The 14,567-nt window shown below is 53.8% G+C and overlaps 2 protein-coding genes across 2 annotated transcripts; one reads left to right on the plus strand and one right to left on the minus strand.

The window, feature by feature from the left end:
• Positions 1-768: 768 nt before the first annotated feature.
• Positions 769-8,737, plus strand: NCLIV_060910 (putative DNA replication licensing factor; the record flags this gene model as incomplete). The annotated part of the gene is made up of 15 exons (XM_003885644.1): positions 769-1,042; positions 1,911-2,213; positions 2,742-3,103; positions 3,313-3,475; positions 3,677-3,961; positions 4,306-4,646; positions 4,917-5,164; positions 5,374-5,538; positions 5,975-6,091; positions 6,338-6,503; positions 6,996-7,165; positions 7,542-7,702; positions 7,915-8,084; positions 8,344-8,416; positions 8,676-8,737. The coding sequence occupies 15 exons, from the start codon at positions 769-771 to the stop codon at positions 8,735-8,737; spliced, it is 3,060 nt and encodes a 1,019-aa protein (XP_003885693.1).
• Positions 8,738-12,193: 3,456 nt separating this feature from the next.
• On the minus strand, positions 12,194-13,223 carry NCLIV_060920 (conserved hypothetical protein; the record flags this gene model as incomplete). Its single annotated transcript, XM_003885645.1, has 3 exons — positions 12,194-12,314; positions 12,789-12,845; positions 13,189-13,223. 3 exons carry the CDS (start codon positions 13,221-13,223, stop codon positions 12,194-12,196), a joined length of 213 nt encoding a protein of 70 aa, XP_003885694.1.
• Positions 13,224-14,567: the final 1,344 nt, after the last annotated feature.

The raw sequence follows: 14,567 nt of genomic DNA on the forward strand, positions 1-14,567 counted from the left end.
CAGACCAGCTGTCATCGTGTTTACCCTCCAACCCCCCCCCCCCTCCCGTATTTTGTGTGCTTCGCCCCCCCGGGTCTTCGCTTCGATGTGCAGAAATCGCGAGTTTCCGGAAGAAGAAGGAAAAGAAGGACCGTCGCGTACTTTGCATGTTCTGTATGGGGAAAACTGTGGACTTTCTCCCTGTCTCCAGTCGTGCTCAGAAAAAATTCTTGTCGGCGACAACGCGATGCTCGCCTGTCTCTCTCCCGTCGTGTCTCTCTAAGATCTCGGGGTGTACAGTGTATGTACACATGCGTTTCAACGAGAGTGCGTCTTTTGTTTCTCTGCAAAAGCTCTGTTTTCAAGGTGTGCACGCGATAACTGAACTGATTTCTCTCCACGCAAAGAGAAAGCGCGAAAAAAACTTTCACAGGGCCGGGGAAACGCACACCTGTTTCGACGGCCTCCACCCCGGTCTTTTCCAACCCTCTCCCTCGACTCTCTCTTCGGCTCCTGTGTCCACACGGTTTTGCTTTTTCTTCATCTGCCTCGCCAAAACTCTCCCTCATCACAAAGCCGCTCTTCTCCCCCTCTGTCTCTCTCCTTCCACTCCCCTCTGCGTCTCCCTGTCTCGTCTCCCCTATCCAAAGTCCACGATCCTTTCTCGCGTTTCCACTCTCCTCTTTGTCCCCCCTTCCTCTTTCTCTCCTCCCTTTCTCTCCTCTTCTCTTCACCAGCCTCTCTCTCTTGATCTCCCTTTTTTCTCGTCTTCCTTTTGCTTCGGGCACGATGTCTTCTCCTCTCCGCTCGCGAGTCGCTGGCGCGCCAGAAAGCCGCGACTTGGATGCAGAGGAGATGGAAGAAATGCAAGACGAGGTGACGCCTCTCCGCGGATACGCTGCCCAGACTGAGGGCGGAGACGAAAGGAGAGGCAACCGTGGCCATTTCCCAGGAATGGAAAGCCAAGGAGGAAGGGAAAACATGGAAACCGATCAACTCGGAACACAAAACCCCGATGAAGACGCTTTCCAAAGATCTCCACTGTCCAGAAGACGACGCCCAGGTAACCACACATTTCCCACTTCTCAATTATATCTGTACATAACCCCTCATATACACTTCATATGTGCATGTTCATATGCTTCACTTCCTCTCTCTCTATGCGCACACGGGCGCAGAAGCTTCGTGTGCTCGATATAGATACGTATTGGGATATGCTTATGACGTGTATGTATGTGCGTCTGCGCACGAGGGTCAGAAGTCCACATGGCCTTTTTTCTATGCATCTGAGAGAGGCGGAGCAATCGTCCTCTCTCTCCACGTAGCCACTGATATGCATCTTCATGCATACATGCATACATACATACATACATGCATACATACATGCATACATACATACATGCATACACATACATACATACATACATACATACATACATACATACATACATACATATGCATACATACATACATGCATACATACATACACATACATAAACGTGCATACATGCATACATACACATACATACATGCATACATACATGCATACATACATACACATACATAAACATGCATATACATACATACATATACATATATACATACACATGTGTGCATATGTATGTATGTGGGTATGAACATGTAGAGACTCCGACAAAAAAGAAAGGCACAGATGCACCAGCATCTGGTCGAGAGCCGAGCAACACTGAGTCTCCACCCGCATCGCGTGCGCGCGGCATCTGAGCACCTCAGGGTCCTTGCATGCCTACGAAGAGCGTCCACCTTTTTGGGGGCACAGGCTGGGCTCTCGGTCTCCATCGATGTTTTTGTCTCTCTTCTCTCTGGCGTGTGTCCTGCCGTGTGTGTCTGTGCCGTTCGCGAGTGGGCTTTGCACCGTTTTTGTGTGTCTCTGCTTTTTCTTTGATGCTCAGCCTCGCAGCGCGAGGCGTTCTCGCAAGGTTTTTCTCAGAATCTTTCGGAGCAGGGGCCGCAGCTGTCCGGGGCGACTCACCGCGGCCTCGAGTCTTCAGCCAGCGAGTACGGCGGCACGCCTCTGGCGATTCGCCGCGTGCGCTTTGCGCGCGCCGACTTGGGCGACATGGGCAGAGAATTTCTGCTGCAAGACAGCGACATGCAGCGCCTCCCCGAACTCCCAAAGGAAGTCGTCGACAGCAACATGGAAAAAAAATTCAACGAATTCTTCGAAACCTTCCGCATTGAAGACACCGAAGGAAGTACGGTTCAACACCCGTCAAACCTTTGTAAACATACATATATACATGTATATGTATCTGTGTTTTTGTATGGCTCCAGAGGCATATGTGTAGGTGCGCAAGTCTGTCTTCTTTGACGAGGCCTCGCTGTGCGGTTTTACTTCTGTGATCTACCTGTCTCACGCTCTATCTCTGTGAATATCTCTGTCTCGTTCTCCTTCGCCTGCGTCGGTGCGCGTAGATCTTTCGCCTGTATCTGCCTCTGTACACGTGGGAGTGCAGGCGTGCGGGGCGATTCTTTGGAGGCGCATCCGTGCCGAGGGGAGTCTAGGAAATGTGGCGCACGTAAAAGCCATGCAGTCAACAGGAGCCTTGTCGGCCTAGCATTGAACACCGAACAAGCCTGAGCACGAAAAGCGACTGGACGAAACCACGAGACGCTTGAATCCTCTTACGAACGCGAAACGAGCACGTGCGTGGATATGAGAAGCAAAGAGGAAGATCTGCGTCTGACGACGAACACGCATGCCTCGGCCTGTCTGTTTTCAGTTTTGGACTTGTCTGAGGAGGAGAAGGCTATCTCGGCGCTGGCGAATGACCAAGTGTATGTAGACTCTGGATGCCAGAGTTTCTACGCGGTGAAGCTGCTGCAGTATATGGAGAGGCGTGGCGCCGCAATCATGGCTGGGCACTCCTCTCACGCGGGGCTGTCGTTTGACGTCTCTCTCCAGCATTTGTTTCTTTTCGACCGGCAGCTGTACGACGCGGCTGTGAATGCGCCGCAAGACGCGATTGCCGCCTTCGACGCCATTCTCCGGAGAAAATTCGCAGATCTCCGAGAGCTCCACGGATGCTTCAACGACGACGGAGCGATGGGCCATCTCGGCGCCGAGGAACTCCTCCTCCAGCAAGTGCGCTCCGACGCGGTTTCTTGCACGCGCCGCGGGGAAAGGACTGGGACACACACAGAGAGCGGCAGGTTCAAGGAGAAAGAAGGGGGAAAGCGACAGGGATAGACAGAGAGTGATGGCAGGAAAGAAAAAGAGATGAAACGGGGGATGTGTGCATGTGTGAGGGGCGTCGAGTTTAACGGAGAAAGGACCTTTTTTTTGCGCTGCAGGCTCCGCGACTCCGCCTCTTCTCGAAACCGCCAGCCTTGATGGACTCGGCGCGGTCGCTCGATCCTTCGATCGATTTGGACCGTCTCGTGTGTCTCAAAGGCATTGTCGTGCGCACCAGCGAAGTGATGCCCGAGATGACCATGGCCGCTTTCAGGTGTCAAGGTACGCTTCCGTCTCCGCGGCGGCAAAACGCCTTTCAACATCTTCGCCACGATCTCTATTCCGGCCCACTTTAGAGTCCCTGCGTCTGTTCTCTCCTCTCTGCGTCTCGTCTCGCGTTTCTCTTCTCTCCGTTTTTTCCTCCGTGTCCTTACCACTCTGGCCGCTGCCTCTCCGCTGTCGTGTGTTCCTTTTCGCTCTCAGGTCAGAAACGCGTCGACGTGAACGAGTACACGGCATGCCTGCAGGAGGTCTACGAGTGCGTGGTGAACGGCGAGGCGCTGGAGCCGAAGAAGTGTCAGTCTTGCGGCGGAACAAACACATTCGAACTCTGGATTGAGCAGTGCGCCTTCGCTTCCAAGCAGCTGATCAAACTCGTGGAGCTGCCTGAGAAACTGCAGCCGGGCGAGACGCCGCAGTCCATCTCCGTCTTCGCCTACGACGACCTCGTCGACTCTTGCCATCCAGGCGACCGCGTCGAGCTCACAGGTGCCGTCACACAGTTGCCAGGATCGCCTTCTTTTCGTTCGAGAACCGCTCACGCCGTGATTTCTGCGCGAGCATGAAGGCCTCGACGCACTCACACTCAAGTGCTGCCAGACAGAGCTGCGCTCCGGCGCGTAGATAAAAACGCGAAAACGTAGATGTGTTCGTCCGTGTGCAAGGGCGCGTCTGTGTATCTGTAAACTGTATATGCATGCGTGTGTCATGTGCGCACGTATAGTGCCTTCATGGGGAAGGCGTTTGAGGACTTGCGTGACGCGTGCGGCTTTTTTTGGATTTGACGCCATTTTTTGTGTCCCGTTTTCGATTGCGTCTCGCCTCCTTTTCAGGCGTGTTCAAGGCGGCACCTTTGCGCGTGAATCCGCGCCTGCGGCTGCAGCACGCGGTTTTCCGGACCTTCGTGAGTCTGATCCACGCGCGCAAAGAGTCTCGGGAGGCGACGCGGGGCAGCGCGCTCTTCCTCCCCTCCCTGGGCGGCGAGAAGGAAAAGGAGACAGAAGAGGACCGAGACGCTGCGGAGCGAGCACGCCTGGCCGGCAACGCCGACGCCGCGAGCGCGACCGCGGCCGCCCTCTCCGCAGGCGCAGGCGCGCCCGTCCCCCTCGATGGAGAAGACTTCCACTTCTCTCCCGAGGTCGAGGAAAAAATCAAGGAAATCAGCCAAAGACCTGTAAGCAACCAAACTCCCACGCGACGCAAGGCGAGATTCCACACACAGGTACCTGTAGGGAGAACTCGAGAGAGTACGAAAGGGATGCATATATGTGTGTGTATGCGTATTGTCGATAAACGCAGGTAGGTGAGAAGAGGTCTATAGGCAGAGATAGAGGTGAATGTCGAGACCCAAGAGAGAACCAAACGTGTCCAGAGACGAGTGTGTGTATCGACGTTTGGTTCTACAAATTGGAGACTGGAACCTGATTTGTGTCGGCTCTCCCAGGACGTGTACGACCTGCTGGTGCGCTCCTTCGCGCCTTCACTCTTTGGTCGCGAAGACGTCAAGAAGGGGATTTTGTGTCAGCTCGTTGGAGGCACTCATTTGCTGCCGTGCGCGGAGGAAGAGGGCGAGACTCGCGGCCAAGAAAAAGGGAAAAGCAAATCCCGGCACGAAATCCACATTCTGCTCTGTGGTGACCCCGCAACTGCCAAGTCGCAGTTGCTGCAGTACGTCCACAAAATTTCGCCCAGGTGAGAAGTCCAGAACCCTGCCGATCCACCGCCTGAATGCCGGAGGGGAGAGAAGGCGAGGGAAAGAAGGGGGGGAGGGAAAGCGGGCGAGACAGGAGGAGCGCGGGTCGAATGCGGAAAGTCGCACTCTGTTTTTGGTCGCAGGAAGAGCCTGCTCTGTCATGACGCTTTGTTTCGGTTCTCGTGCCTTGCGCTGTCTTTCCACGCAGGTGTATGTACACCTCAGGGCGCGGAAGCAGTGCAGTCGGTTTGACCGTGTGCGTCTCGAAGGACCCGGAAACGCGCGAATTCGTCCTGGAAAGCGGCGCCGTGGTTCTCGCGGATGGCGGCGTCTGCTGCATTGACGAATTCGACAAAATGGAAGAAGCCGGCAGGTACTAATAATAAACCCCGCTCTGGATGCATCTGTGCCACACTGTTCGTTTTGGGTTTGGTGTTCGGCGACGGTGCGTATATATGTCTCCGTCTAGATCCGTGGAAGCTGCGCATTTGCACCCGAGGATACACGGTTGGAGAGGCAGTGGTGTCAGAGATGAAGGCGTCTCTACGCAGTTTCAAATCAAGATTACCACACTCCAAATATGCACATGCGTACGTACCACTCTCTCTGTATATATTTTTGAATGTATGCGAAGATTCTCTTCTTCCATGGATGCATAGACGTCTGGGCGTTCTGACCATACCCTATACCCTCTAGCTCCGATCCCGAATATGTCCTCGCTTCATCTACCTACAGAAAGAGCCCATTCTCCGTTTCCTTCCCGTTTTTCTGTCCACTCTCCGTTTCCGCTTTTTTCGTGGCTGCTTCAGGTCCATTCTCCACGAAGTCATGGAACAGCAGACAGTGACGGTCGCGAAGGCGGGCATCGTGGCATCGCTTAATGCTCGGACGGCGATCCTCGCCTCTGCAAATCCTGTCAGCTCTCGGTAGGCCCTCCAGGGGCTGTTCAGAGTCTCGAGTGTCTGGGAAGCGTGGGAGCGGTTGCGGTCCGGAGGTCGAGTCTCTTTCGTATCTCTCTGTTCGTGCTCCATCCCTCTTCCTTTCGGACTCGTCTCCGTTTCTCTCTGTCTTTCAGTCGATCTCTTTCTCGCCCTCGCTCCTCCTTCTCGCCCTCGCTCCGCTTTCGCTTCTTTCTCAGTGTCTCTTTTCTGTCTGTGCCTCTTTATTTCCAGGTATGACCGCCGTCGAGCGGTCATTGAAAACATTAATCTTCCGCCTTCGCTCTTCTCCCGCTTCGACCTCATCTATCTGCTCCTCGACACGGCAGACCCGCGCACGGATCGCCTTCTCGCTCATCGCCTCTGCCGGTCTTTCGGCAGCAGAAAAACCGCGGAGACAGTAAGTCCCAGTCGCGCCGTCCAGCGCTTTCTTCGTCGCAAAGGCGACAGAAAAATACGCGGAGAACCAACCCGCTCGTAGCTGCGCCCGCCGCGGTGCACAGAGAGCGACTGGCCAGTAGGACGTGCCGAGTGAAGAACACACCCAAGCGAGGGGCGGAAACAGAGACATCCTGAGAGGAAGACAGCGCGCCGTGCCTGCAGATGCACACTTGGAAACCAAACTTCCGATCTGCACGGGAGCGCTTCATGCTCTCGTGGATAGACGGGCGCGAACCGTTTCTGGGCCGGCGACTGTCTGTTTCACGAGATACAGTATCGACACCAATCTGTGAATGCACGTCTCGCGATCCTGGCTCTATCTCGACCTGTTCCTTGTGTACCTGCATACGGTTTTTTGGTTGCGGAGCGAGATATGCATACGGACACGAAAGGTGTAGGGATATGGAAGATTTCTGCAGTTCCGTTCCCCCGACTTTCTGCGCCGTTGCAGGACGATGGAAGCGCCGCACAGGCAGACACCAAGCCTCCGCTCCCTGCCGGCTTCTTGGGTCTTTACATTGCGTACTGCCGCTATCGCTGCGCGCCGCGGTTGACTCTGGAGGCGCGCGATCACCTCCGCGACGAGTACCTCCGCATGCGTCACCGGGACGTGACGTCCAAGTAAGAACTTTCCGCGGGCTGAAACAAATCCTCTGGCGGGAAAACGGACACGTCTCGCATTCCCCGTAGCGGTTTCTTCTGTCGAGTCTAGACGCAGGCTTTGAACGCACCCCGTCTCACGAAGCCTTCGCTCGGTTTGTACGCTCAGTTTCCTTGCTCTTGAGTTCCCGTTGCGCGATGCCTTGAGTTGGTTCTCACGTGGCGTGTGTCGGAGACACATGCCGGAAGGGCGAGACTCTGGGGTCTTGATCGCGCGTGTTTTCGCGTCTCCCAGGATCTGGGACGTCCAGGGAGGCGGGAGGTTTCGAGGCAACTGGTGCGTGCGCCGTCTGGCGTCTCTCGACAAGCCTCTAGGTGTGTCCCTCTTTGTGTACAGACACCCGACAGCGACGATTCGACAGCTCGAGTCGCTGATTCGGATTTCCGAGGCTCTCGCAAAGATGCGACTGTCTCAAGAGGTGACGCGGGCGGATGCCATCGAGGCGGTGAGACTCATGAACTTGGCCACTTACCAGTCTCTCGTCGATCCTTACACAGGTAAGAGCCGCCGGAACCGCGAAACCCGGTACGTCTGCTCGTCTCGGCGGCAAGATGCAGAGACCCACGCTGGAAAACAGAGAGATCAGCCCCTCTGCTCCACCCTACTTATACATAACTAAAAGGTATACACGTGTGTGTGCGTTTGTACCGGTATACACGCGTTCCTGTGTGGCGTGCACTTGGGTGTGCGTGTCGGTTTCCCTCTGCAGGACGCATTGATTTTGATCAGATCCACTTTGGGCAAACTCGCCAGCAGCGCATGATTGCGCAGCGGGCGACGGAAGCGATCAAGGAGGTTCTCTCAGCAGCAGCGAGCGCCCCAGGCCAGGCGGCCATGACCCGCGAAGACATCTTTGTCAAAGTCAAAGAACTCATGAGAGTAAGAGGAAACTATATATATATATATATAGTGCAGAGACTGCTTGCAGGCATCTGTGTAAACATATCAAGAGAAAGAAGGCAATGCAACATGCACACTGAATAAATATACATGCATTTTGATGTGTAGAGGCGTGTAGATGTAGGATTTGCTTTGACCCGTGTAGATCGAGTTCCTGGGCATCTGTGAAACAGCAACGTTGCGAACTGCAGTTGCGGCAAAAAGACGCTGCTGGGCATCTCTCTCTGTCGTTGTTCAGGAAACTGGCGGTCGGCATGAAATCGTCGAGCCCAACTTGCTCTTTGAGGCACTCGCCAACCTCGAGAAAGATCGTAAGAAACATCCACATTCTGTGTCACTCACAGGTCGCAAGTTATCTTTTTCTAGTGCTCCTCGTTCGCTCCACCCTACACACATCCAAAATGGATGCATTCCTATCTCTCTCTCTCTCTCTCTCTATATATATATATATATATATATGTTTGCGTATGTGGGGGAGCGAGACAGGTTCAGTGTCTGTTCGTGGTGATCTCGGGTGGTGTTGCAGCTGCGTGGCGTGTATGTGCGTCTGTGTGTGTGTGTGTGGCACAGAAATTGTCACAAAGAAACCAGGCGGTCTCTACCACATGAGTGCCTCGCCTGCAACAGCATAAGCGGATCAAGATGGATCGAAACGCGGGGAGCAGAAGCCGTGTTTCTAGAGGGCGAGGTGGAATGCAGGGGGTTTCGGCCTTCTCGAGAAGCGGACGCGAACCGTGGGAAAGAGCGTTCAATGAACGAGGCCAGCGGCAGAGAAATTTTTGCAACGCATGGCCTGATGATCTCCCTGCGAGACGAGCGAGGAGTCTCCTTTTTTAAAAAAGCAAAGCATAGTCAAAAACCCACGGCACCTGCAGGCGTGTGGCTTATCGCTTTGCTAGCACTGCCAACTTTTTTTCAAGAGAACCGACGGACGTGAAGTCCCAAGAAACTTGTACAGTGAGATCGTTCGATGTTGATTTTACTTGCAGGCACGCGTCGACATGTGTGTATTGTATAGCTTGAATTTTGTACAAGCAGGACTGCGGGGTAGTTTTTTCTCCCGAGTGAAAGGAAAAGCGACTTCAATGCCACATCTGTCGCTTGTGGGAACTCAACGGTTGACTGATTCTGAGTAGTGCGGTGTTTTCGAGGCAACGCGCCTGGAAACGAACTCTGGAGAACACGAACATGAAGTGCCCAGCGGTGTATTCACTTGAAGACTTGTGGGCGACAAGGCACATGCGCGTCGGGACTGCCGTGTACAAAAGGTGAAGTTAGCTTTTTGCATGATTGCCTTTATACATAAAACATGCGTGTCTCTCGGAGTTGGCAAAGCTTCGGTTTCGCGAAGGAATCTGAGGTCTCAGAAACGGCACGTAAACGCAGCTGTAGATCGCGAAAACGGATAACGTGAACTCGTCGGTTGACACACAGGCTTAGACCCTGCCTGGTTTTTCATCTCCTTTGCATCGGCGCGAATACGCGCTCCATGACTGGAGGGGGCTGTACAAAGCTGACGCTGACATGTTTCCTTTCTGAATGCCTCTCCCAAGACCGAAAGGTCGATCCTCCGCGTGATCTCTGTCTGTGGAAACATGTTCGTGGACACAGCTGCATTTGTCGCGTCTCTCCACTATCCCCGTGACGCGCGGAACAGTGGTTCCGGCCATCAGCCCTCCTTTGCGCCACGCGCGTTTGCACACTTTGCTGTCTAATCGGTTTGCCAAAAGATTCTCCTGTGCTGTCTCGCGCGCGGTGCGACCACGCGATCTTTAGCAGTGTCAAGAGAACTGGATGGTCCTTGTAGAGACATCACCTGGCGCCTGCTTCAAAGATGATTCCGCTACCTTTAGTCTCGGAAGGACCGGGGAGAGTTTCAAACCGCAAAGTGCGTTACAGCGCGTAGAGTTTTCACGTGCACTCAACGGGGGGTCGTAGGATCCCCGTTTTGCGTGTTAGAGGCAGACGCTGCACACTAGGCAAAGCAAGGACGTTGAGAAGCAAATTCTGTCCGTTCTACAATGTGAAAAAGGGGAAGAAGGTGAACACGGGAGGCCGTCTCCACTAGAGGGGTTTGTTCTCGGCAGAAAGCGACGGCGCTTCCCTCACGCGCCAGGGGTGTGACATGCTTCAGATCGCGAGGGTGAAAATGGCGTCGACTGAGGAAATGTTTGCCGGACGGGAATTTCTTCAACATCTCGCCTTTCAAATATAGCAAGTCCTAGACCTGGACGTCGCCCGGAAAACACAGACAAGGGAAGAAGCGTCTATTCAGGGAGTGGCGATGATCGCTGCGTTTTTGACTCCTAGTGGTTAGTAGGGCTGTACCTCCGCTATCGTTTGTCCGCTACTGTGTCTTTTCCACGTTGTGTCCTTTCGCTCTTCATGTTTGTGTTTTCCTAGGGTAAAGTGTTAATCTGTGCAACTCAAAGATAATTGACTGTAATTTGTTTGCGTGGACCAGCTGTAAGCGCGTTCACCTCACACACGGTCAAAAACAAAGCGCACAGGGGGAGGCGCGGGAAAAGGATCCCATACGCCCTTGCGAGTTTTCATTGCGAGTGTTCCTCTCCCCAAAAGCGCTGCTACGGAAGAAAGAAGGACCCTAGTTCTTCCGACAGACACAACAAACGACCGAGAAACGAGGAACTGTAGCATCGAACCAGAAAGAACGGTGTGCGCCCGGCGCAAAACCACACACCGACAACGTCGCTGCTTGACCGGGGGAGAGGCAACTCCTGTACGCGACCCTCAGAGGAAAACTCCTCGACTCTCACTCCGACAAGGACGGAGCGCCAGGGGAGAAACCAGGACAGTGCAGATGTCTTTTCGGTGACGCTCTACAGCACTAACTGCGGGCCAGAGTGGCGTGCGTATCATGCGTTTTCTTGTGCTATGGTCGCACCTTCCCCCGCAGGTCATCTCTACGAATCGTGCTCAGGGTGTAGAACACAAGGAAGACGGACAAGTCAGTAGGCAGCTGACTCATTTTCGTCAGATACGCCTATCGCAGTGAAAACGCATTCACGGTGGAAGTACTAATCGGAGAGTTTCGTTTATTCAAAGGAACAATGCGAATTTTTCCGATCAAGACGCGCTTTCTTTCCATCACGCTCTGTATTGCAGAGTTCCAGCAAATGTTACACCGTGCCTCTGTGAGTAGTGTCAGTGTGCGACAGTGATGTGTGTTCGCATGGTAGAGCTCTTCCCACGACGAATGCAGTTTTCCCGAGGGCTCTCAAGAGCGTTTTTGGTTCCCTTCATATTTAAAGCTGAAGGTGGGACTAAATGCGTCTTCACAGGTTTCTTTTCACCTGTACACGTGGACCCAAAAAAAGACAAGGGGAGTTCCTTCCTCGCCAATACAGAAGAAAACGCGCTTCCCACGCTGACGGGGACAGCTTTGACTGTCATTTCCAGCGAAGCATGGTGAGCGCCGCTTCGCAGGACTCGAATACACCACGCCTTGCAGTGCGCCTTGCACTCGACGCCCTCTCGGGGGCTGGCCTCCTGACACGTCTGTGGTGGTTCTTTTCCCCGCCCTGTCCTGCGCGGAAAGCACCGGAAAGCGGGGGAAAAACCCAGACGGAACCTGTGAGACGAGGCGACAGGCTCTAAAAGCCACGCGCTACGGCATCTCTGCCTCCACCCCGCACGGTTTCCTTTCCCTCAGGTACTGCTCTTCGACATCGGAGATTCTAGAAGGGAGCGAGAGAACAGACATAAAAGATGCACACGGCCCTGGCGCGCACGAAGAGAAAAAAGTGAACGATGCGGGAAAATGGCATGCAAGTAAAAGTGTGGCGAAGTGGGCCCTCTCGAAGCATCCGAGACAGACACTAGACCAGAGATTTCCCGCGTTTCTGTGTCGACCTGTGTGTGTGAGGTGCGCCAAGACGCCCCACGGCGAGAAGCGCGATTCTTTGTCGCAGTCCAGGCCAATGAAACCATGCTGCACGAGTCGCCAGGAACAGCGCTCAGGAGGCGAACAGCCCAACAGCCCTTAAAAAGCAGCCGTCTATAAACACTAAACCTAAACCGTCTAGCGTGCGCCTTCCCGTGCGTCGCCATGCACTCCCTTCTTCCTTTTATTTAGCGTTGTCCAGCGACATCGCCGAGTTGCGACGATCGAATGCCACCATCTTCTCCGTTGCCTCTTTGTCATGTTCGTGCTTCTCAGGCAGCTGCTGCCTGAGCAGTTCTTCCGCTCTACACAAGTCCAAGCACAGAAGAGGTGATCGCAATTCAGTTGCCCGCACGCCGCCGCAACGCAGTGAACAGTCAGCCACAAACGCTTCCACATCGGAAGTATCCATGACTATGACACACAGCTCTCGGAGTTGTGTCGCTGCATGGGGACACTCGGAAAAAACGTGACATACAAAAGCTGCGTTCGCTCAAAAAAACAGAACCTTCAACGTAAATGATACAGAAGCACCGCTCTCTGCGGCGAGGAAGGAATACACTGCAAGTGCATACGCGCACATTCGTACGAAGGTTCAAACGCCCGCGTGTATCCAAATAGCTATTCACTGGAACTGACCGCAAATATCTGCACATCCGTCCGTCCAAATAAGAATATATATATATATATATATATATATGCAAAGGGTTCAGACGCAATCACACCCACCGGACAGGCACGACAGGAAACGTATACGGTATTTCTTTCTGCAATCGTACTTTTCAACGAAGGAGTCTGTTCGGGTCAAGTCGAACTTGTCGTTCTTGTTCAGCGCCCTAAGGGAAGTAGAGAGAGGACAGGACGTACAAGTCAACCGTTCAACCGTGTCGTATCTTTTCCACCTCGTCTTCGGTTTCTTGAATTCCTCGTGTGACACTGTGCATAGTAGAGATTGATTTGATCGATTTCGCCCTTGAAGGACCGGTGGAAACCCGTAAAAATGCGCAAGGCATATAAATCAAGCAAGAGCCGGGAGACGCGGCCACGCGCCACGAGGGAGGCAGGGAACAACGACCGACTTACACCCGTAACGGAAAAACACAGTTCTCCACGTTCTCGGGGTCAGCGCAGTTGTGCTTTCTGAGGATCTTCTAAACGCGTGAGAGAAACGTGACTTACTGCTGAAGCCCGGCAAGATCCGTAGGAGTCGCCATCTTTGGGATCTGCACGCAACAGCCGGCAAAAAAAAGATGGGACTGAGACAGATTGCGGACGGCGAAGCCTCAGAGACAGACAGGCCCCATTCAAAAGGAAGGAAAGTCTTATACGTGCCGTGTTCGCCACTGGAAAGTGCTCGCTCGTGAACAGAGGATCGCAACACGCACCTTGTTGCTGCCACGAACGCGCGTTGCAGTGTACCGAACAAAACACCTGAGAGTCTCTCCCCGAAGGAATCAGGGGCGGAAAAACCTGGAATCAAAACTCCGTCCACGGACGAGGCGTGAAGAAACACTGGAGCTGACTGGCTAACTATGCAAAGAGACACCAAACGCCTAAAGTCCCCGACAAAACATCACTGCTGCCAAGCAACGGCCTCGGCGCTTCCTAGTATGCACGAAGAGAGCAGTGAACCGGAGGCGCAAGAATGCGTGGAACAAAATCCGGAGAAAGAACTCACGAACGTGATGCGGTAGACTTGATGTCAAGGGTGGCGAAGGAGCTTGTTTTCGTCAGAAATCCGCGAAAAGCGCGACAGTTGAAGCCACGTTTGCTGAAACGACGCCAAAAATGGAACACAAGTTGCCAGGGATTGATATAAACACACACCCTGCGGTTTCGCAGGCGGTTGGCGAAGCTCTCAAGTCCGACCCGCGCTTCGCGAATCGGGACGATCAGCCTGGCAGAAAGCTGGAGAGGCAGCGACGAGCGGTTGCGCCGATCCGCAGGGCGGACGGACCCAAAAAACGCCAAGCAGGACGGCGAGGAGAACCAGAGAAAAATGATCACCTGGCTGCATACTGAACAGGTTTCGCGAAAACACTGTCCTGGTAGATTTCGTTTCCCTGTAAACCCCCCCCCCCCAAACACGGGGAAGTGGACAACTTCCTAACTGTCCACAGGGCAAGCAGAAAAACCGCGTCCACCGCCACCGCACAAAAGTGTGCTAACAGTGCCGCCGTGGCAACGAGGCGTTTAAAACTCTGGCTGACGGACGACTCCGCAAAAATATGCGGGCAAATACACATTCCTTTACGCATATTTTTGTACCTGGAGCGTTGCGGATGCTCGACTGTGGCGCGGTTTGGGCAGAAAACGGGATCCCGCTGCTACGCAAAGCTCTCCACCTTTTGCCTCCTTGCGCCCGGTGGAGAGACCCAGGGCTTCCTTCCGTAAATAAACGGATTCCCTGAAAGCCCCTCATTATTGCCGTTCAGCATGGACAACATGCTGTCTCGGACCTGAAGGATCGTTTATCGTACACGGGTTCCTCCAGCGCAGGCAAGAAAAATCGACGCCGTGCCAAGACGGTCCAGGGCCCCCGTGTGGTTTCAACGTTG

The sequence above is a fragment of the Neospora caninum genome, chromosome XII (genome assembly GCF_000208865.1).
Source record: "Neospora caninum Liverpool complete genome, chromosome XII".
NCBI classification, from domain to species: Eukaryota; Apicomplexa; class Conoidasida; order Eucoccidiorida; family Sarcocystidae; genus Neospora; species Neospora caninum.